Source organism: Sapajus apella, unplaced genomic scaffold (genome assembly GCF_009761245.1).
Source record: "Sapajus apella isolate SASKATOON/1434 unplaced genomic scaffold, GSC_monkey_1.0 scaffold4, whole genome shotgun sequence".
Classification (NCBI taxonomy): domain Eukaryota; kingdom Metazoa; phylum Chordata; class Mammalia; order Primates; family Cebidae; genus Sapajus; species Sapajus apella.
The window spans coordinates 28,126,032-28,150,145 of record NW_022436944.1 but is presented as its reverse complement, the minus strand read 5'-3'; the positions used below and the strand labels follow the sequence as shown (position 1 = coordinate 28,150,145).

The following is a 24,114-nucleotide window of genomic DNA, read 5'->3' as shown; positions in this document are numbered from 1 at the left end:
TACAAAAATTAGCTGGGCGTGGTTGTACCTGCCTGTAGTCCCAGCTACTCAGGAGGCTGAGGCAGGAGAATTGCTTGAACCCGGGAAACAGTGGTTGCAGTGAGACTTTAACTCAAAAACCCTCCCTGGGATCATGTTCCTCTATTGGGAATCCAAAGGAAAAGGGGAAGCATTCTCTTTTTCAGAAGCCCCGGAAAATGCCTACCCAAGGCTCCAGCCTGGGTGGACTCTGTCTCAAAAAAAAAAAAAAGAAGAAAGAAGAAGAAGGAAGAAGAAGAAGAAGAAAGAAGAGAGAAGAAGAAAAAGAAGAGGAAGAAGAAGAAGGAGGAGGAGGAGGAGGAGGAGGAGAAGAAGAAGAAGAAAGGCTGGGTGCAGTTACTCTTGCCTATAATCCCAGCACTTTGGGAGGCCAAGGTGGGAGAACTGAGCCCAGGAATTTGAGACCAGTCTGGGCAACCTAGTGAGATCCTCTCTCTACAAAAAAAAATTTTAAATATTAGCTAGGTGTGGTGGTATGCACCTATTGTCCCAGCTCCTTGAGAGGCTAAGGTAGGAGGATCACTTGAGCCCAAGACATATATCATGGCTGTAGTGAGCTGTGATCATGCCACTGCACTCCAGCCTGAAGTAAAACCCTGTCTCAAAAAAAAAAAAAAAAGAAAAAAGAACTTAGACTGGGTAATTTATAAACAGCAGAAATGTATTGCTCACAGTTCTGAAGGCTGGGACATCCAATATCAAGGCTCCAGCTGAGTCATAGTCTGCTGAGGGCTTGTTCTGTGCTTCAAAGATGGCGTCTTCTCAGTACATCCTCACATGGCAGAAAGGTCAAAGAGGCTCCCTCAAGCCTCTTTCACAAGGGCACTAATTTCACCCACAAAGGACCCACTCTTTTAATATGAATGTGTTGTGAGTTAGGTTTCAACATATGAATTTTGGGGAGATACCAGCATTCAAACCATAGCAGCCCCTAAATATACTGGACTCTCAGAGCCTTCCAGAATCCCTTCACTTGTTTCTATTCTATGGTTGGGCCTACACTTCACAGGGACCACTCAACAACTTTGCTTGCTCTCTGTAGGCAACACTGTCTCCTTCTGAAAGTGAAAATCAAGGCCACCAAAGACACTACCCAGGCCTGCTCTTCATTATTCATTCATTCAATAAATATTTACCAAAGTTAATATGGGCCTGCACGGTGCAGATGTGAGAAATACAAGAACGAGAGCCAAGCGGCCATGGTCTCTGCCTTCATGGATTTCAGTCTACTGCTATGTTACACATTAAGCAAACATTACACAAGTTATTGCACACCTTGAAAGAGGCTAGGAAGAAGAAGCCCTGATGCTGCAAGTCTCTGTGTGTTTTTTGGTTTTGTTTTTGAGATGAAGTCTCTCTCTGTTGCCCAGCCTGGAGTGCAGCGAGGTAATCTCGGCCCACTACACACTCCGCCTCTCAACGTCAACTGATTCTCCTGCCTCAGCCTCGTGAGTAGCTGGAATTACAGACACACTACCACTCCTGGCTAATTTTTGTATTTTTAGTAGAGATGGGGTTTCACCATGTTGGCCAGGCTGGTCTCAAACTCCTGATCTCAGGTGATGCGACTGCCTTGGCCTCCCAAAGTGCTGGGATTACAGGTGTGAGCCACTGAGCCCGGCTGTTTCTTGTGTTTTGTTTTGTTTTGTTCTGTTTTAAATGAAACCAGGTCTCACTCTTTGCCCAGGCTGGAGTGTAGTGGTGCAATCACAGCTCACTGCAGCCTCGACCTTCCTTCCTGGGCTAAGCGACTCTCCTACCTAAGCGTCCCAAGTAGCTGGGATCACAGGCCTGAGCCAACATGCCTGGCTAATTTTTTTTTCTTTCCTTCTTTCTCTCTCTCTCTTTTTTTTTTTTTTTTTTTTGTAGTGATGGGGTCTTATCATGTTGCCCAGGCTGGTCTTGAACTCCTGGGCTCAAGCGATCCTCCCACCTGCCTCCCAAAATGCCGTAATTATAGGCATGACCCACCACACCCAGCAATGCTGCAAGTCTTGTGGGCCAGGATAGTGTAACCTAAGAAATGATATACAAACACTCACAACAGGGGAGAGGTGAGAAGTGTCCTAGCAGAGGGAAGAGCATTTGCCAAGGCCCTGGGTGAGAAGAAACTTGCATCCTTTAACGACCTAAATGAAGCCAAGCAGGCAGGGGCTAGATCACACATGGGGGCTTCCTGCCCACCTTAAGTAGTTTGGGTCTTTAAAGAAGGAATGAGACTCCATAAAGAGGTTTTAAGGAGCGAATGCCATAGTTGCCATGACCAGGTTTCCCTTCCCCATAGCTGCAGAGCAGGCACAGCGCTGTTTTTGCCCGCCAGGTTGTCGCCGCGTCTGTCCCAGCGCGGGGCCTGCGGCTGGCTCCTACCCATCTTTCCTTGCTGGCGGGAAGACTAGACGCAGTGCAGGACTTGGTGATGTCCTGGATGGGGGCTGAGGAAGGCCTGTGCGCGGAGGGTTTGAGCTAAGGCTGCAGACCGGGGTTGCGTCCGTGGAGGGGGAAGGGTGGCCTCCAGCGCTGGGCGCCCCAGGGGACCAGAGGCGCGACAAACAGTCGGCGTGTTTGGTAGTCGCGCCTGCAGAGCTTTCAGCCTCCGCGCCGGGTGCGCGGGTTTCTCGGCGAGGGGAGCAAAGCCATGCGGCCTACGTAGCCGAGTCGGAACCAACCGGTTGTTTGGTGCGACCGCCCCCAGAGCCTCCCGCGGCCCACGGCGCACAGGTGAGGCAGCAGCCCGGGTGGGGTCGGGGTCGCGCCTGCGCCCACCTGGACGCCCCGGGCCCGCCGGCTCCGCACCCCGGAAGCCCCTGCGCGCAGACCCCGGCGTCCCCGCGCCCTCGGCCCTGCTGCGCCGGCGGCGGCCATCTCTGAGCGGCGGCGGCGGGCGGTGTCTTCGCGGTCGGTGAGACCCAGGCGGGTGAGGCGCGGGTGAGTTCCGGACGCTTCCAGCCGGCCCGCCGGTGATCCCAGGCCTCGGCACGGGACTCGGCTCCCGCTGAGCGCGGGCAGAGGTGAGGGTGCGGCAGGGCGCGGGGCCAGCCCAGGGCGGTGCGGGAGCGTCCCTGCTTGGCCAGGCCCGGCCTCGCGACCCGCCGCACCCGCCTACAGCCTGGTCGCTAACTTTAGACATAATACTTGTCGCTGTCGAAAACGTGGAACAGAAAGCAAAAAGGAAACAAGCAAAGCAGCCATGCTCCTGCTCCCCAGAGACAAGCCGGGTTAACATGAAGGTGTATTTTCTTCCAGATGGGTTTTCCTTGTAATATGATCAGGGCTTATTTTTTGCAGAATCTGCGTCGTAAAGTGCAGAAACATGCTCTCTCTCACTCTCTCTACTTTGAGACAGGGTCTCGCTCTGTCGCCCAGGCTGGAAGGCAGTGGCAAGATCTTGGCTGACTGTTGCAGCCTCAACCTTCGGGCTCTTTCTCTTAATATTACATCACATGTATTACCCGTGGCTTTAAGTGTTTTTCTACATCCTTTTTATTGGCCACACTAGACTGCATATTTCTGTGTGCCAGGTTGACTACGGCATCCATCTCTGGCTTCTGGCATTGGCTTTGACTGGACTGTGATTTACTTAATGTTGTTTCTCTCTGATGTTGAGCGTACAGGTGGTTTTCAGTTTTTAGTTATTGCAAAAAGTAATTCATTGAGCACCGTTACCTCTGGGTTTTTGAGCATTATCATTTGTGTAGAATGAATCCCACAAGATTCATTCTAAAACAAGATAGACTCCATAAACTATACCATATGGCTTCTGGTGTAAGATTGTGAAATGGCCCTGAGAAAAGTTACTGTCATTTTTATACCTCCAGTAAGTAGCATTTGGGAATACTTGGCTCGAGGAGCTTACTGACTGACTTCAGTGGAAACCCCCCTCACTTCATAAGGGGCCGGGCTGGAGATGAAGTTGTCAACACTTGAAAGACTGACTCGCCTTATCGGCTGGTCGTACCCTAGGGCTTCTGCTGAAAAGGGAACTATGCACATCTTAGTTACTACTATTATCTGAGTAATTTTTAAACTGGCTTCGGTTTATCTCAAATAAATCATTTCAGTCCCCAATAAGGTTAAACCTAAGTTAAGACAAAATTCAGGTGGGATTAGATGAACGGTGGAATCATGTTGGTGTTTTCAGTCACGCTCTGAAACTTAGGTGTTGGGTTGCTAGGGAAGGGATTTTAAAAGATTGTGGGGTAAGGATGAGATCTCCAAAAAGCTTTCTTTGAAGACATGTAAAAAGTTTCAAGTGCTTGGCATCATCTCCATCAGTGAAAATAAATGGAATATGGCTTTCCATCTTTTTAATTTATATTTTATTAATAAAATCTTTGGAAAAATAGAGGTTTTTTTTGGTATTTATCATTTTCCAGTTTGGTCATATAATCTTGAAAATTAAGTATATGCATAAGAGTTTAAAAACAACAGTGGATATCTCCCAAGTTTTATTTTTTATTTTTATTTATTTATTTATTTATTTGAGAGAGTCTCACTCTGTGGCCCAGGCTGGAGTGCAGTGGCGCAATCTCAGCTCACTACAACCTCCTCCTCCCAGATTCAAGCAGTTCTCCTGCCTCAGCCTCCTGAGTAGTTGGGATTATAGACGCGAGCCACCAGGACTCAGCTAATTTTTATATTTTTAGTAGAGACGGAGTTTCACTATGTTGGTCAGGTGGGTCTTGAACTCCTGACCTCACGAGCCGCCTACCTCGGCTTCCCAAAGTGCTGGGATTACAGGCATGAGCCACCGAGTCCTGCCTTTTTTAAAAAAAATTTATTTATTTATTTATTTATTTATTTTGAGACTGAGTCTTGCTCTTGTCACCCAGGCTGGAGTGCAGTGGCACAATTTCGGCTCGGTGCAACCTCCGCCTCCAGGGTTCAAGCAATTCTGCCTCAGCCTCCTGAGTAGCTGGGATTGTGGGTACCCACCCCCACACCTGGCTAATTTTTGTACTTTTAGTAGAGATGGGGTTTCACCATGTTGGCCAGGATGGTCTCGAACTACTGACCTCAGGTGATCCGCCCGCCTCGGCCTCCCAAAGTGCTGAGATTACAGGCTTGAGCCACTGCGCATAGCCCCAAGTTTTATTTTCTTATTTTTCATACAAAGTCTCCCTCTGCCACCCAGGCTGGAGTACAATGGCATGATCTTGGCTCACTGCAACCTCCCCAGTTCAAGCAATTCTTGTGCCTCAGCCTCCAGAGTAGCTGGGATTTAAAGACGTGTGCCACCATGCCTTGCTAATTTTTGTATTTTTGCAGAAATGGGATTTCACCATTTTGTCTAGGCTGGTCTCAAACTCCTGACCTCCCGAAGTGCTGGGTTTACAGGTATGAGCCACTGCACCTGGCCACTTTCTCCAAAGTCTTAAACCAAAGCCTTCTCTGGCAGAACTAGGACCCTTCCTCTGTGGGCCCATTCTGCGCTATGCTGCTTCCCTTTATAAGGACACTCCCATTGTTGTACTATAATCATTTCTCGGTCTCACCAGACTCCCCCACTATGAGGTTAGTGCCCTGCCCAGAGCCTGATACATAAGTACCCAGCAACTACTGGTATGCTGGGTGAACTTAGAATACGACATGTGTTTATCAAATTGAATTTGTAACTTAGAGATCTACGTGACAGATATTTCTGAGTGAAGTAGAAATTAGGGATAAGGAGAGATGTGATCCTCTTTTGGTTACAGGTGCAATTGCATCCCAAGAAACACTACAGGCAGGACATCTGCCTTTTATTTTTTTTCCTTTTTTTGTTTTTTAACAGATTTATTGAAATATAACTCACATACCATGTAATTCACCCATTTAAAGTATACAATTCTTTTTTTATATATATTGTTAACTTTTTAAAATGGTAAAATATATACAACATAGATTTGCCATTTTAACAATTTTTTAGCATACAATTCAGCGCCATCAAGTACATTCACAATATTGTGTGACCATTGTATTATTTGCCAAACTTTCTCAATACCTTAAACAGAAACACAGGAACCATTAAGCAATGACTCCCTGCTATGGTTTGGATATTTGTCCTTTCAAACCTCCTGTTGAATTTTAATCCCCAGTGCGGTAGTACTGGGAAGTGGGGCCTAATGGGAGGTGTTTGGGTCATGGGGGCGGATCCCTCATGAATACATTAATGCCCTCCCTTGGAGGTGAATGGGTTCTTGCTCTGTGAGTTTTCACTAGAGCTGTTTGATAAAAAGAGCCTTGTACCTCCCACCTCTCTCTTGCCTTCTCTCTGGTCACGTGCCCTCTATATAGCCAGCTCCCCTTTGCTTCTTCCATTAGCAGAAGCAACTTGGAACCCTCACCAAATGCAGATGCCCAATCTTGAGCTTCTCCAGACATCAGAATCATGACCTAATAAACCTTTTTCCTTTATGAATTACACAGCCTTGGGTATTCCTTTATAGCAACACAAAAGAGACAGACTTCTCCTTGTTCCCTTCCCCCATTCCCTGGGAATGTCTAATCTGCTTTCTGTCTCTATGAATTTCCCTATTCTGAGTATTTCACATAAGTGGAATCATATTATACTTGCCGTTTTTTTTCTGGCTATTTCACTTAGCAGAAAGTTTTCAGAGTTCATGCTATAGCATATGTCAGAATATCACTCCTTTTTTTGAGTGAATAAAAAGGAATGTCCTTTGCGTGTGTGTGTGTGTGTGTGTGTGTGTGTGTGTGTGTGTGTATATATATGCATTTTATCGCTTCTTGGCCTTTTGGCTAAGATCACGTGTATATACCACATTTTGTGTATGTTTATGTTGACAGACAACTTGGGTTGTTTTCATCTTCTGGCTATTAGAAAATGCTACAATGAACAATAGTATACATGTTTCTGAGTGGCTGATTTCAAAACTTTTGGGTGTAAACCTAGCAGTGGAATTGCTAGGTCATATAATACTTCTCTAGGTTTTGAGGAACTGTTTATCTTTTTGTTTGACAACGTCACCATTTTACAGTCCCACTAGCAGTGTACAAGGTTCCAGTTTTCCACATCCTTGCCAACACTCATTATTTTCTGTTTATTTTTAGCATGGCCATCCTAGTACATATGAAGTTGTATTTCATTGTGGTTTTGATTTGCATTTCTCCCGTGATTAATGTTGTTTAGCATCTTTTCATATGCTTATCGACCATTTGTATGTCTTCTTTGGAATAATGTCTGTTGAAGTCCTTTGCCCATGTTTTGGGGTTGGGGGGGAATGAAGTTTTGTCTTATTGCCCAGGCTGGAGTGCAATGGTGCAATCTTGGCTTACTGCAACCTCTGCCTCCAGGTGCAAGTGATTCTCCTGCCTCAGCCTTCCAAGTAGCTAGCTGGGATTACAGGCACCTGCCACCACGCCCAGCTAAATTTTTGTATTTTTAGTAGAGACGGGGTTTCACCATGTTGGCCAGGCTGGTCTCGAACTCCTGACCTCAGGTGATCCACCTGCATTGGCCTCCCAAAGTGCTGGGATTACAGGTGTGAGCCACTGTGACTAGCCCCTTTGCCTATTTTTAAATTGGGTTGTCTTTTGTGTTTTTGAGTAGTAGAGTTCTTTATATATTCAGAATATGAAACTTCTATCAGCTATATGATTTCCAAATATTTTCTCTTATCCTTGTCTTTTCACTTTCTAGATAATGTCCTTTGATACACAAAAATTTTAGTTTGTTTGAGACAGGGTCTCATTCTTTTGCCAAGGCTGGAGTGCAGTGGTGCAATCGCAGCTCACTGTAGCCTTGACCTCTCAGGCTTAAATGATCCTCCCACCTCAGCCTCCAATGTAGCTGGGACTATAGGCATGCACTGCCATGCCTCACTAGTTTTTTAATTTTTTTGTAGAGATGGGGGTCTCCCTATGTTGCCCAGGCTGGTCTTGAGCTCCTGAGCTGAAGCAATTCTTCCACCTTGGCCTCCCAAATTGCTGGGATTGCAGGTGTGTGCCACCACATGCAATCAGCTTTAACTTTTGATTTAAGTTAAAAATAAGTCCAATTTATTTTTTTTTCTTTTGCTGCCGTATCTAAAAATCCATTGTCAAATCCAAGGTCATGAGGATTTACCCCATGTTTTCCTCTAAGAGTTTTGTGGTTTTAGCATATATTTAGATCATTGAGATAACTTTTGCATATGGTGTGAGGTAGGTGAGGTTCAACTTAATTCTCTTGTGTATGAAAATCTAGTTTTCCTCATAACATCTGTTGAAGAGACTATTCTTTCCCCACCAGTTAGAGTTGGCACCCTTGCCAAAAATCAGTTGGCCACAGATATGTGGATTTATTTCTGAACTCTCAATTCTTTTTTTTTTTTCAAAGTATAAATTCATACTTTGTAGGAAATGTAGTTTACAAAACAATATGAATCACTACCCCTAATCCAGGTGACCCATTTTCCCCCAAAGGGGTACATTTAGGTCCTATTCCGCTGGGCAGGGGTGAAAGGATTCAGTAGTCTTCCAGGTTACCAGTAAATTCTTCTCCCAAGGCTGGACCATCAAGGCACAGTCTGCATAAGGCTCACCCCATCAGGCCCTAGGCTGGGCTGCTTGCCCTGTAGGCAGGAGTGGGGGTGAGACTGCACCACTGCATTCCAGCCTGGGTGACTAGAGCGAGACCCTATCTCAAAAACAAAAACAGAAAAAAGAAGGACTTTTCTTCGAATTTCTGACAGCCTCTAGTACAGTATCTCTTGATAGCAGGCTCAAATGTTGAATAGAAAAACTGAAGGCTGGACATTTATCATAAGAAAACTTTTGTTGTGAAGGTACATCTCCCTGTGAGAAAACAAATAGAGCATAGCTGCTGCAAATCACACAAAACCACAGAAAAATTTAAAAAACAGGTACGACCAGGTGTGGTGACTCATGCCTGTAATCTGAGAGAGGCCAAGGCGGGTGGATTACTTGAGCCCACCAATTTGAGACCTGCCTGGGTAACATGGTGAAACCCCATAATCTACAAAAAATACAAAAATGAGCTGGGTGCGGTGGTGTGTACCCATAGTCCCAGCTACTTGGGAGACTAAGGTGGGAGGATCCTTTGGGCCCAGGAGGTTGAGGCTGCAGTGAGTGGCGATCACACCACTGCACTCCAGCCTGGGCAACAGAATAAGACCCTGTCTCAAAACAGCTACAGAGGAAGTAAATTGACTTTTGTGTGAGGATATTCTGAAAATGAAAAATCAGCCGACGGTCCAAAGTATGTTAAAGTCTGTTTAAGTAAACATCAATCTCTGCTTTAGTGCCTGTTGAGGTTTTAAAATAATTATTCATATTCACTTTCTTTCAGACCTTTAGCCTAAATCTCAATTTGATTTCCTGTTTCCCTAAAGACTCACTAGTGGGCATATTTTTTTTTTTTTTTTTTTTTTGAGAACGGGTTTTTTTTTTGTTTTCCAGGGTGGAGAGGGCATTGGCCGGTTTCAGCTCACCGCAACCTCCGCCTCCTGGGTTCAGGCAATTTTCCTGCCTCAGCCTCCTGAGTAGCTGGGATTACAGGCACACGCCACCATGCCCAGCTAATTTTTTGTATTTTTAGTAGAGACGGGGTTTCACCATGTTGACCAGGATGGTCTTGATCTCTTGACCTCGTGATCCACCCGCCTCGGCCTCCCAAAGTGCTGGGATTACAGGCTTGAGCCACCGCGCCCGGCCTGGTGGGCATATTTTTATGTGCATTTGATGAGCTAACTAGTGGTTTTTAATGATTTTCCCTGATATGAATGGCCAAAAAACAGATGTCAGTCTGTTAGCCTGTTGCATTTGTGGCTCACGCCTGTAATCCCAGCACTTTGGGAGGCCGAGGCGGGCAGATCATGAGGTCAAGAGATTGAGACCATCCTAGCCAACATGGTTAAACCTCATCTCTACTAAAATACAAAATTAGCTGGGCATGGTGGTGCACACCTGTAGTCCCAGCTACTTTGGGAGGCTGAGGCAGGAGAATTGCTTGAACCTGAGAGGCAGAGGTTGCAGTGAGCTGAGATCACGCCACTGCACTCCAGCCTGTCGCCTGGTGACAGAACGAGACTCTGTCTCAAAAAAAAAAAAAAAAAAAAAAAGTGTTTTCTACGGGTGCTCTCCTACTTTTCAGCCAGAAGAGCAATTTCAATTATATTTTAAAGTGGTGAGATTGGACTGGAACATGTAAAGTGACAGAGGTCACAAGACTAGTGAAACTGCTGGGATAGGACAGAAGCCGAAAAGCAGGAGGCAGAGTTGATTTGGGATCTTTTTCTTAAATATTAGATGGGATTTGTTGATGGGAATTACTTTTTGCAGTAAGATCATTTGAAAAGTTTACTCTGTGTGCATTATTGGAAACCTCTACAGCCTTGTTAGAAAGTTGGACAGGTAAAAGAACCCAGGACTGGCAGTGGAGATGGGATTTGGAGGGATATGTGTTACTGATTTCCCCATAATGAAGGAGAGAGGCTAGACCAGGTAATTTCATTGTTTTTTTGTTTTCCAGTGCTGATAATTTTATGACTCTCTCATATTTTGGTTACGGCAGTTATAAGATAGGGGTCACTTTAATCCTTGCATAGAAAGCACTTCTTAAAGTTAATTTCTGCCTTTTAAAATGGTACAAAATTTGAAGTATTGCAACCTTTTATAAGCTAAATATACTTTTAATGTTCCAAGGAATAATTCTTGTTTCGTCGTCGTTTTTTTGCTTTTGGAACAGGGTCTTGCTGTGTTGGCCAGGCTAGAGTGCAATAGTGTGGTCATGGCTCACTGCAGTCTCAAACCCCTGGACTCAAGCGATCCTCCCGCCTCAGCCTCCCTAGTAGCTGGGACTACAGTGACGTGCCACCACACCTAACTAATTTTTTTGCCATCACTATGTTGACCAGGCTTGTCTCGAGTTCCTGGCTTTAAGTGATTCTCCTGTCTCAGACTCCCAAAGTGCTGGGATTATAGGGATGAGCCACCATGCACACTCCAAGGAGTAATTATAAAAATATTTTATAATTATGAACCATTTATAAAAAGTTTTTTTAGAGTTTTGCTAAAAATAATGGATAGCACCAACAAGAAAACTGAAATATTACTAACTTTATATTGAAGCAGCATTTTTCTTAATCAGAGGAAAACAGGCAAAGAGAGTAACAAAATTTTATATTGATTCATAAACTTGTTTAATAATAAACATCAATTTTGATACATAGTTATATAAGTAGAATTAGAATGCTTCAAATTTGCTAGATAATTGCTTCAGTACTTACTTTTATCTTTGTTTATAATTCTCTCCTATCAGGTACACTTTCAGTTAAAAAAAAATTGCTTTTTTTTTTTTTTTTTTCCTGAGATGGAGTCTTGCTCTGTCACCAGGCTGGAGTGCAGTGGCATGATCTTGGCTCACTGCAACCTCCGACTTCCTGGTTCAAGTGATTCTCCTGCCTCAGCCTCCCGAGTAGCTGGGGTTACAGGCATGCGCCACCACATCCAGCTAATTTTTGTATTTTTAGTAGAGATGGGGCTTCACCATATTGGCCAGGATGGTCTCAAAATCTCCTGACCTCGTGATCCACCTGCCTTGGCCTCCCAAAGTGCTGGGATTACAGGCGTAAGCCTCCACGCCTGGCCGAAAAATTGCAATTTTTTAGGTAGTCCTTAAATAATTATTGAATGTCTGAATCATTGTTCACAGTTAAGAGAAGAAAAAAATGTTTTAATGTGATCATAATCTCTAATCTTTCTTCTAAAATTGCCTTTTATACTTCTCCATGGAAAGGTATTATAATAAGAGTTTGTATCTTAGTGTGATTTAGTAGTATTTGGAATTCATTATAATAGAAAACAGAGCAGTTATTTTAGGTTTGAATGCCTGCATTAATGAACTTACTAGAGTCTCTGAAAATTATAGAGCAAAACTTGAATAGTACCTCTAAATACATTCTAATTTAAAAAGGATGCCTTATCAAAGTTTGTATTGTGCTGTTTGGCTTATTTTATATATATGTACATATAATATATAAATATTATATTACACGTATGTATAATATTTATGATATGTAAATATGTATAATACACATAATATGTATATAAATATATATATTCTTTATATATACTCCAGCCTAGATTGACAGAGTGAGACCCTGTCTCAAAACAGATACTTGTATCTATATATATCGCTATCTATGTATATATACCTGTCACCCAGGCTGCAGTACATATAATTATACTATCTATGTATCTATAATATATATATCAGTCTCTCTGTCTCTCTCTCTCTCTCTATATATATATATATATAAAACACATATATATCTGTTTTGAGACAGGGTCTCACTCTTGTCACCCAGGCTGGAGTGCAGTGGCACGACCACTGCAGCCATGCACTGCAGCCTCTAACTCCTAGGCTCAAACGATCCTCCCACCTTACCCTCCCGAGTAGCTGGGACTACAGGTGCATACCACCATGCCTGGCTGGCTTATTTTATTGCTATGTATTCTTTTTGTTTTTATTGTTGTATGATACCCTCTGGTTTCCTAGGGTATAATCCTCGAGCTTCTTTTTTTGTATCTATTTTTCTTGTTACTTATGTTGGAGACGGAGTTTCGCTCTCGTTACCCAGGCTGGACTGCAATGGCGCGATCTCGGCTCACCGCAGCCTCCGCCTCCTGGGTTCAGGCAATTCTTCTGCCTCAGCCTCCTGAGTAGCTGGGATTACAGGCACGTGCCACCATGCCCAGCTAAGAGCTTCTTAAGAGTAGAAAATTTCACAAATTTGTGTGGTGCTAATTTTAAAAAACAGGAATTTATATTAGGTACAAATATTTACCTAGTTTTTATTCTGAAATCCTTAACTTTTCTGGCCTGTTGGATTGCTTTTATGAGTGCTAATTTCTTCTTTAATAACTTTTTGGCTGGGTATGTGGTGGCACATGCCTGTAATCCCAGCACTTTGGGAGGCTGAGGTGGGTGGATCACTTGAGACCAGGAGTTCGAGACCAGCCTGACCAACATGACAAAACCCTATCTCTACTGAAAATACAAAAAATTAGCTGGATTTGGTGGTATGTGCCTATAATTCCAGTAATTCAAGAGGCTGAGACATGAGAATCGCTTGAACACAGGAGGCAAAAGTTACAGTAAGCCAAGATCGTGTCACTGCACTCCAGCCTGGGGAACAGAATGAGGCTCTGTCTCAAAAACAAAAAGTTTTTTAATAATTTGTGACTTCTGGCTGTTTCCATCCAGAGAGGGTTAGCAACCTCCCATTTTTCACCAGGAGACAGCATTCTTGAGCATCTGTAAATAACAGGCACTAAAGAAAGGGCTAAACTAGGGTAGATCTTGGAAGCAAAAAATAGTTGAATTTAGGATACTTTGGCAGGAGTGAAACTGTTAATCCCAAATCTTCAAATGTGAGGGTTTCCTATGCATGTGATTTTGTGCGCACTTCTGATTTTAGTAAAGCTTGATTAACGCTGCAGCCAGGTACTGTTTAGTTTATTGCATAGTACTGGGCTCTAGTTCTGGCTTGGATCCTGCTAGTGATGTGAGCAAGCCACATAACTTTTGTGGATTCATCATTGGTACTAGTAAATTAAATGGGCTTAAGTAATGGATAAATTAAATTCACTCTTTGAGAGCAGACCAGCATATCCCTGTCTGCTTCTTGCAAACTCATCAGTTCTTTGAAGTTATCTAAACACACAAAGATACTAAAAATTATGTTCCACCATAGTGTAGCCTTCTAAAATAAAGATTAGATTTTAAATTAGTTACCACTTTAACAGTGATGTTCCCAGAAGGTGCATTGTGTTTATCCTGGAGTTTGATGTATTCCCTGACTCACTGCCTCATACCCTTGGGGCTTCTTGTGCTTCAGTTTGAGAAGCATGGGACGCAGAGGATCTCTTAGGTATCTTGCAGATCTGATATGCTATAATACTTGCAATAAACTAGAGTTTTAATAAAGTATACCTTTAAGAAATTATAAATCTGTAACAGGGAAAAATATGACTGATTTGCATGATTTAACATCTTTCTCTGTAAATTAAAGATTACAGTTCTATTGTATGTAGAAGCTGTTTCATCATAAGCTCCATGTAATTTAATAAATGGACTGCAAAATTAGAAAAACCCTTTGTAGATGTCATCATTGTTGCTTTCAATCTTTCTTTGCTGCAATTCTGCTTTTTTCTTTTCTGGCTGCTAATTGGATTAAAGACTGTTTTTGCCAACCATGGCATCTGGAGATGACAGTCCTATCTTTGAAGATGATGAAAGGTAAATGTCTTCTATTGCAGTAAACTAGCCTTTGACATTTTCAAGACTGTTATCATTCAAAAGAGCAATTTATCCAAGCTACTCTGTTAAGAATACATTTTGTAAAATTGCAGATTGTGTGGTTCTGCTTTTGTGTGATTTAGAGCGGGAGTAGTAAATACCTGGCGTGGAGGTAGCCACCAGTAACATGGCAACTATTTCCGTAGAGCCTTGATGTGAGGTCTCCTCATATCTCTCAGCACAGAGTTCTTGGCAACCACTTCAAAATGGTATCAAATCCATTTAACATCTTCAACTGAGAGCATACAAAGATTAGGGTGAACAAAGAGGAAGATGTAGTTACGAGAACAGGCTTTGAAGCCAGAATCCTAGGTTTAAATCCTACCTCTGCCACTTAATGTCATTGAAACCTTAGGTAAACCCTTAGCCCCTCTAGCCTCATCTATAAAATAAGGATATTAATAGTACCCATCTCATGGTGATTCTGTGAGTTAATATATTTAAAGCTCTTAGAACAGTGACTGTCACACAGTAATCACTTAATAACTGTTAGCTGTGATCATCGTTACTATAATAAATGATACTTCTGCCAAAGCTAAAAAGATTACCAATATCAAAATATTAATTAGATATTATATATGTATATGTCATTCACAGAGGATATATTAACATCAAAAATATATGTTGAAGTATATGCCAGAAATGTCTGACAAACCAAATCCTTTATTTATTTTTTATTTTTGAGATAGTCTCACTCTTTCATCTGGGCTGGAACATGGTGATGCAATCATGGCGTACTGTAGTCTCACCTCCTGGGCTCAGGTGGTCCTCCCACCTCAGCTTCCCAAGTAGCTGTGATTCCAGGCATGCACCATTATGTGTGGCTAATATTTTTGTAGAAACAGGGTTTCACCATGTTGCCCAGGCTGGTCTGGAACTCGTGGACTCAATCTGCCCGCCTTAGTCTCCCAAAGTGCTGGGATTACAGGCATGAGCCACCACACCCGGCCCCAAATCCTTTATTTTTTAAAATAAGATTTCCTGTATTAATGCCAAGAATGTTTCCCATAACATTTTTAAATTATTTTTATCTTTATTATAGAATATTTCTTCCATGACTTTTTTTCTTAGTATAATAAATTAAAATCTTTTTGTTAAAACAAATCCCTTGTATTAGTTTAAGTATGGGAGGTTTGGAGAGTTCTTGTTTTAGAGTGATTAGATCTGAAAAAGATAAATGAAATTAAATATCATGGTTTTTAAATGGGAGCTGGTAGGAGAAGAGTAAAGACTTTTTACTGAGCTTTCCATGCACTATACTGTAGTCAACCTAGAATACTAACCAGGATATACTGATGGATTCTTAATCCTATTAAGATGGATTTTTTAGACGTAATCGGACTATGTGCCCACATATAGTAGTTGTATCTTAAAGGAAGAGTGGATAAGAGGGAGAAAATAGTTACATGTACTGTGAGTAGAATTTCTTAGGTACTATCACTTTAATATTTTGAAATTTTAGAGGTTTTAATAATCTAATTTTCATCTTGGAAGGAGTAACTGGTTATTTAATTAGTATTTTGGCCCACTATAATTGGTTTATTTTATTCCTTTAGCCCTCCTTACAGCCTTGAAAAAATGACAGATCTCGTAGCTGTTTGGGATGTTGCTTTAAGTGACGGAGTCCACAAGATTGAATTTGAACATGGGACTACATCAGGCAAACGAGTAGTATATGTAGATGGGAAGGTAGGAAGAAAATATGTTACTTTGTAAAATATGATATATAGAGAAACGATTTTGTTAAAGTAGCATCTTCATATGTGAATTCAGGGCTTTTTTTTTCCTTATAGTCAATAATGTTTTTGATCCATGTCATTTTTCTGTGTAGAGCAAACTAATAATATTTATGGAATTCATGGAATAGAACATGTAATATTTAAACTTAAAATGCTTTTATTTTCTAAAACCTTGGCATCATAAATAAATAAAATTATATCTAAATGGCATTGCCTTTGTTCACTTTACATTATTTCTAAAATTAAACATTAATTTTTCTTCCATTTGAATGTCTTAAATTTTTCTATTTTATTATGTAGGAAGAGATAAGAAAAGAATGGATGTTCAAATTAGTGGGCAAAGAGACATTCTATGTTGGAGCTGCAAAGACAAAAGCAACCATAAATATAGATGCTATCAGTGGTTTTGCTTATGAATATACTCTGGAAATTAATGGGAGAAGTCTCAAGAAGTATATGGAGAACAGATCAAAAACCACCAATACTTGGGTATTACACATGGACGGTGAGAACTTTAGAGTTGTTTTGGGTAAGTTAGTGCTGTTTCTGCAGAACTCATTGTTTTTTTTAAAAGATAATGTCTGTTTAATTCCTGTAACGATTCAGACCTTCTATGGAGCTTTGAAAAGGAGAGAGAGTGTACGTGCAGGTGTATTTCATTTGTTTAAAAACATTTTTAAAAATCTTTTTGTTTCCCACCTGCTTGAGATTGTCTAGCCGGTGTGTATATTGTCCAGCAGGTGTATTTCTAATGTGTCCTGTGTGAATGACACATTGATTTAATCCACCATTTTTTATATAAGATATCTTAAGCCAAGTTTTATAGGGATGGATTTGAGGATTATAAATTTAGGTTTTAAAAACATGTAACTGCTGTGATCATATAGTGGTAAATAAATCGAAATAAAACAAACAAACAAACATGTAACATTGCCAGGCGTGGTGACTCATGCCTATAATCCCAGAACTTTGGGAGGCCAAGGTGGGTGGATCACCTGAGGTCAGGAGTTTGAGGCCAGTTTGGCCAACATGGTGAAACCCCATCTCTACTAAAAATACAAAAATTAGCCGAGTGTAGTGGCACAAGCCTGTAGTCCCAGCTACTTGGGAGGCTGTAGCAGGGGAATTGCTTGAACCCGGGAGGTAGAGGTTGCAGTGAGCTGAGATTATGCCATTACACTCCAGCCTGGGTGACAGAGCAAGATTCTCTCTCAAAAAAAAAAATAAATAAATAAATTTTTTTTTTTAGAGTCAGGGTCTCACCATATTGCCCAGGCTGGTCTTGAACTCCTGGGCTCAAATGATCCCTTTGCCTCAGCATCCAAAAGTGCTGAGATTATAGGTGTAAGCAGCTGTGACCACCCTTCTTTTCATTCTTAACAACAATATTCTTGGGAGTCTGTTGCCCTCCCGTTTGAAAGATCCAAAACTTAATCAATTTGTATTAGGACTATAACTTTCTTAAAAGGTTGTTTTGTTTCATTATAGTTTTATGAACAAAGAACAAACACAGCTTCTTCAAATTTTACGAGAGTCTCAAAACCATGAAAGCCATGAAAAAGTGTTGGGTTTTAAAATATTAATGGAATTTTAGAGATCTGGTATATCAAATCTTTCCTAAAATAATAAATAGGAAAAGTTAACTTTATCTTTAAATCACAGAATAACTTTTACAAATTTTATTTTACTTTTACAGAAAAAGACACTATGGACGTATGGTGCAATGGTAAAAAAATGGAGACAGCAGTAAGTTGACTATTTGATTACTCTAAGTGCCATCTGTCTAAGTTACCATTGAATTGTTGCTGCATTTCCTAATTACAGAGATTTTATAATGAACCAAAGTCCTCTTGATAAAAACAAAAAAGGGGTTAAGTACTCGTTACCCAGATTCCAAAACCTTTGCCAGACAGTGCCTCGTTCCGTGAGTTTGGAAACAATTTATGTTCTTAGCTGGCACAAACTTCATACTCTCCTTTCCTGTCCTGGACCAGCCTCTATCCTCAAAAGAGCCCCTAGTTAAAAAATTATATCCCCAAAGGCTGGTGTTCTCTGGTGTTTAACCATTTTAAGTGGTGCATTATATACCACTGCTTCTCAAACTTTCATGCACAGAAATCGCCTGGGATCTTGTTAAAATGCTAATTCTAACATTTCCCTAGGTGCTGCTAATGCCACTGGTCCACAGATCACACTTTAGGAATGCTTTATACCATACACTCAAAGCAGATGGTTCTTTTCTGAAAGCAAGATTTTTGTAAAATGAGTGATACAGTATCAGATGATGTGAAGGTACTCAGACAGGAAAGGGCACTCTCATGAACCCCAGAGGGCAAGTGGAACTTTAGACCAGCAGTGCCAATGCAGGGAGAAAGAGGCTACTCCAGTCACTGTGGCCAGGCACACTGAAATCCCCATGTAGACTCCAGTGTGTTCAGCTTTTACTGTCAGGTGCTTGTATTAGTATGGCTGTGGACGGGGTGAATGGAGGAGTGAATTTCAAGCAGGAACGAAACAGTAATAGTGTGCACACGGGAGAGAGTGGGAAGCAGAAAGTAAGGGACTAGGAGATGAAATCACTGGATGCTAATCCCTAAGTCTTATGGGGTCTTCAGGACAAGTGGGGAGTGCTATCACCTGGTACCCACCTTTCATGCTGGCTCCAGATGTGAACATCAGAGCTGGAGTTAATGGGAAGCTCTCTTCTCTAGTCACATTTTGCATGTTGTTGCTTTTATCTCATTTGTATAGTATAGGTATAAGACACTGAGAAAAGGTGCTTTTGGTAGTTGGAGGAAAGGAGGTCTGAGATTCATTTGCTCAGAAGACCACCTAGAACCTACTTGGTCTGATAGCTGTTTCTGAGGAGGTGACAAAGCCAGAAATCAAAAATTACAAAGATAAAGCCACATGTGGTAGCTCAGGTCTGTAGTTGCCTCTTACTCGAGAGGCTGAAGTGAGAGGAACACCTGAGCCTAGAAGTTTTAGGCCAGCCTGAGCAACATAGTGAGACTCCATCTCTAAAAAAATTAATAAATTAAAATTTAAAAGTTACAAAGATGAATGCTTTTCTGTTTCTGAGTCCTGGAGAATTTAATTTGGGCTCACTCAAAATTGAGTGCTTGAGCTGCTCTCTGGGTTAAATCTACTGCTAGAGACTTGTTTTATGCAGAGAGGCTTGGAGAGCACTTCAGTATTTTGTGGCCCCCTTTGGAAAAACTCCAGTTACCACTAACATGGATCAGATACCTACTGTGTGTCCAATGCCATACCTAGTGGTTCTTCCTGTTCTTTCTTTCCTACCCTGGAATTCTCTAGATGGAGAATCAGCACTTTGGAATCGCATTTCCTCCCACACTCAAGAAATTCTCCAGTGCACATGTAGAGGGAATGCTGTTTTACGGTATTAAGAATGTGGTTGTACTGGGTGCAGTGACTCATGTATGTAATCCCAGCACTTCAGGAGGCTGAGGCGGGTGGACTGCTTGAACCTAGGAGTTTGAGACTAGTCTAGGCAACATGGCAAAACCCCCCTCTACTAAAAATACAAAAATTAGCAGAATATGGTGGCACATGCCTGTAGTCCCAGCTACTTGGGAGGCTGAGGTGGGAGGATTACCTAAGCCCAGGGAGGTTGAGGCTGCAGTGAGCCAAGGTTGCGCCAATGCACTCCAGTCTCGTTAACAGAATGTGAGACCCTGTCTCCAAAAAAAGCAGTTGTAACTTTGGGAGGCCAAGATGGGCAGATCACTTGAGGCCAGGAGCCCCTGAACACCCTGGGCAACATGGCGAGACCCTATCTCTACAAATTATTTTTTTTAAGTTAGCTGGGTATGGTGGTATGTGCCTGATTCCAGTTGCTCAGGAGGCTGAGGCAAGAGGGTTGCTTGAGTCCAGGAGTTCAAGGCTGCAATGAATTGCAATTGAACCCCTGTACTTCAGCCTGGGTGACAAGAGTAAGACCTTGTCACACACACAAAGAATGTTGTTGTGGTTGTAGGAAGGTGAAAACAATGTTCATCCACGTCTTTGTTCTGTAGTAATTAACAGGAAACCGCGTGTTTGGAAAATAGTTCTTTATAACCCAGTTGCGTTCTCATTGTAACTACAACCTAGTCTGCAGGGCAGTTTGGGCAGCTTCATATATGGTCAGCCCTCCCCAGTACTGTACATACCCACAACAAACTCATCTTGCTGCCTGTGAGTTACAGCTTTTCTCCTTTTTCTTTCATCTCAAAGCATCATGCCAAAATTACATATTTGTCTAATTGCCAAGAAGCTACTTATATAGATTATATTACCTAACCCTTGCCTTTTCCTCCAAAGTCTTTTTCCAAGGCTCAGTGTTAAAAATGGGGACAGGAACACACTGCACCCAAGGACATGCTTGTGGTATTCAGCACACCTCCCATAAAGAGCCAATGGCGACATTCTTCCCAGAGCTAGGAAAAGGCTTCTCTCCCTGAGGCATCCTGTGCCTTCTTTGGCTTGGTGTTGTTAACTGGGGCCCTTGTTCTAACTACTCTGGCTGCTAAGAAGTTAATAGCCAGGGTTTAAATCTGATTGTCAGTTTCTTTGCTTTCTGAAGTAAATTATTTTTTATCCTCAAAGTCTCTTCTTCTTTCCTTCCTTCCCTGTGCTGCCTGGCTCTAACCTTTTTACTCTAGACCACTGCTGCTCAATCAAAATATAATATGAGGCACAGATATGACCTTCATGTGTAATTTTAATTTATGTAGTATCCGCATTTGAAAAAAAAATTTAGGTGAAGTTAATATATTTGATTTAAATCAATATATCAACAAAAATTTAACATGTAATCAATGTAAAAAATTATTTTATACATTTTTTTGTTTCATACTAGGTCTTCTAAATCCAGTGTCTATTTTATATTTAAGCAGCATATCTACTTTGAGACTAGTCAGTTTCAAGTACCCAATAGCCACATGTGGCCAGTGGCTACTGTACTGAACAGAACAGGTATAGATTTAGTGGTGTTTGGTTTTGTTATCTGTGTATTTTCTTGGAAGCCACCTTATATCCTAAGGAATCAGATTTTCGGAGTGGTTAAGGACACCCCATCCCTGGCTGGGTGCAGTGGCTAACACCTGTAATCCCAGCACTTCGGGAGGCTGAGGTGGGTAGATCACTTGTGGTATATTATAAATAACTAATAAATGTAATGTTTATCATTTTTATTTTTGAAAGCGTATGTTATAGACACATAGCCATGAGGTTTATATCTGCCACCCCCCCTCAGAATTTAAGATTTTTAAGGATTGTAGGGATTATAAAAAGGAAACTTTTAATTCACAACAGAAATATAAAAGCATCTAAGTACAAGCTTTAGACTTTGTTTTTCAAAGCTGATTGTTGAACTAATACATTACTTTATTGTACCACTAGTAATTTTAGATGGTGTTAATGCTCTAGACAAAGAGAATGTTTCTGCAACACTAATTCCTTCTTCTTTTTTTGATCAGGGTGAGTTTGTAGATGATGGGACTGAAACTCACTTCAGTATCGGGAACCACGACTGTTACATAAAGGCTGTCAGTAGTGGGAAGCGGAAAGAAGGGATTATTCATACACTCATTGTGGATAATAGAGAAATCCCAGAGATTGCAAGTTAATGAATTTTAATCTTAAGAAGAAATGATCAGGACTTTTTAATTACTGTGGTAATTAAATGTGATCAGTATGTACTTACTAGTACATTTAGTCTGCAATGTTTTTATTTTTTTAAAAGTTACATGAAACTGTAACATTCCAAGGGTCAGGAAAAAAATCAATTAGGTACAGTCATAAAAATTACAATTTATGATGCAAATAATGTAAAATGTTTTAAAGACAAATGGAAATTAAGATATGGACCAAAGTCACTGATGTTTTACAAAAGTAACCTTTACTATAATAAATACTGTAAAAATAAAATGGATGCCGCTTGATTTGTGTTTATATGTATGGTTAAGTCTTTATGTGTTTTTAACCTGTGCAGATAGCCTGTTTCTCTAGTTTAAAGCAATTTGTACACAGTGATACAATTAGTTTAACTGAAGAAAATGAGAAACATTTTTTATTTGGAAACCTTAAGGAAACTTCAGATAGTGTCACAATAATTTAATTTAAAATGTGGGTTTCAGAAAATATAGTTGTTTTGTTTAATTAACATGGCGAGGACAAAAATGAAAAGAAAAAGAAGCAAACTTGACACCAGATTATCAGGTGCATCCTTAGACAGTGTTTAAAAAGTCAGAGTTGCATATCTGTGCCTGGATGTGGCACCAGTGTCTGTCAATGCTTCTGTGACTGAATCTGCCAGTGCAGGTGTTTGCACAAAGACCAGCCAAGTCAGTATACTAAATGCCTGAGGGTTGGTCATTTCAATACTCTGAAAGTCTTTCAAGGCAAGATATAGTTTAATAGTAGACTGTATTGAGGCATTTCACAAATAATGTCCCCTCACACAGAAGATCAGTAGTGATCTGTGTGAGGGGACATTCTCCATTTTTTGACTTGCTGTCTTCAATATGGTTGCCATTAGTTACATGTCTAATTAAAATGGAATACAATAAAAAATTCAGTTTCTCAGTCACACTAGCCACACTTCAAGTGCTCAACAGTCACATGTGGCTAGTGGCTATCATACCAGATGGTGTGGATATAGAACATTTCTATCACCACACCAAGTTCCATTGGACAGCACTGGTCTAGATAGACGGTCTCAGGTTGAGTGAGTTGCTCAGTAGTGGCGCAGGATTCAAATCCAGGTTTTTCTGATACTAAGACTTATGCCCTTTACTCCTATCTCCCTGCCATTAACATATTTCCAAGAGATTTTGGGCAGAACCAGGTTCTAACAGCAGGAAAGAGAAACTGAGGGGCAGCAGAGCAGTAAGGGAAGAAGGTTTGGACAGGCCAGGACCCTGACAGGCAACGTGCAGGGTGGCAGGGTGGGTGTATTAAAAAGCCTTTGACTTCCTTCCTTCTTTGAGCACCTTGTATTTTGAAGTCTTTACCACTGAAAGCTCAGCATAATACCTTTACAAAAACATTTACAAGGCTGGGCGGGTGGCTCATGCCTCTAATCCCAGCACTTTGGGAGGCTGAGCCAGTAGGACTGCTTGAGCCCAAGAGTTCAAGACCAGCCTCAGCAACATAGTGCGACCCCTGTCTCTATGAAACAAAAACAAATTTAAGTTTATAAAAGATTTTTACCAAAAAACTTCCCTGCTCTTCCCATTCTGCCCCCTAGTTTTGCTTCACTGCCCCTGGAATACCAGGAAACAAACCAACAGGGACTCTCTGAGGCTTGTTAAACTCACATTTGGGTTTGCTTTCACGGACTTGGGAGCTGTGGTTTGTTTTCATTTTTCTTGAGTAAAAGGCTTATTTTAATGGCCATATTTTATCTGCTAGAAAAATATTTTGTGCCATGTCCAAAAGCAAAGCAACTACTTTTAGGCTTGGGCTTTGAACTGCAGTTATTAGAGGTCAAAATCTGTGATTTGCAGTGGCTATTATGTACCTAAGCAAACACTTGGGAGTACAGTTTGATTCTGTCTTTATGGAGACCAACCCTAGGAATATGGCTTTGCCTTTGACATGGTGAGTCCACATTTGTTTTGTTTTGTTAAGCAGCACAATAATGTAGAAACAGTATAGCCTAGCTCTGAAGTTTGACACAGCAAGTTAAGTTCTTGAGCCTCAGTTTCCTCATCTCAAAATCTGAGGCTAATACTTGTCTTAGTTATTTAATTAGATATTTCAGATGTACAAAAAATAGAAAATATAACACAGTTGTAGTATTAAACTAGGTGTACCTATTGCCCAGTTTAAAATCTAAAGCATTACCAATGCAACTGAATACCCATATACCCTCCCTGTTCCCCTCCCCCTCTCTTGTATAACTAATCACTATTGTGTATTTGATGTTTATCATTCCCATGCAAGTTTATATTATTTTACTATATAGGTAGATATCAAAAAGTACAGTATTATTTTAAAATTTAAATGTGATCACATTCTGTGTAT

The 24,114-nt window shown here is 41.2% G+C and overlaps 1 protein-coding gene across 7 annotated transcripts; it reads left to right on the top strand.

Annotated features, from left to right (window-relative positions):
* The first annotated feature begins 2,400 nt into the window (after positions 1 to 2,400).
* FAIM (Fas apoptotic inhibitory molecule) lies at positions 2,401 to 22,038 on the top strand. Of its 7 annotated transcripts, none has more exons than XM_032265138.1 (6): positions 2,401 to 2,757; positions 14,222 to 14,281; positions 15,898 to 16,030; positions 16,381 to 16,609; positions 17,777 to 17,826; positions 21,564 to 22,002. In XM_032265138.1, exons 2-6 carry the CDS (start codon positions 14,238 to 14,240, stop codon positions 21,711 to 21,713), a joined length of 606 nt encoding a protein of 201 aa, XP_032121029.1. In that variant the 5' UTR covers positions 2,401 to 2,757; positions 14,222 to 14,237; the 3' UTR covers positions 21,714 to 22,002. The 7 variants fall into 7 exon arrangements, with proteins under 7 accessions (XP_032121029.1, XP_032121050.1, XP_032121053.1 ...); XM_032265149.1 differs by lacking the exon at positions 2,401 to 2,757 and adding an exon at positions 2,883 to 2,964; XM_032265159.1 differs by lacking the exon at positions 14,222 to 14,281 and having other exon boundaries at positions 2,409 to 2,757.
* The last annotated feature ends 2,076 nt before the right edge of the window (positions 22,039 to 24,114 follow it).

Excerpts from the sequence above, each read along its gene's own strand:
- FAIM (XM_032265168.1), top strand. The coding sequence starts at position 5,471 with ATGCTGCTTCCCTTTATAAGGACACTCCCATTGTTGTACTATAATCAT. Across the intron at positions 16,031-16,380 it reads TAGTATATGTAGATGGGAAG|GAAGAGATAAGAAAAGAATG; the intron begins GTAGGAAGAAAA and ends TTTATTATGTAG. Across the intron at positions 17,827-21,563 it reads GTAAAAAAATGGAGACAGCA|GGTGAGTTTGTAGATGATGG; the intron begins GTAAGTTGACTA and ends TTTTTTGATCAG.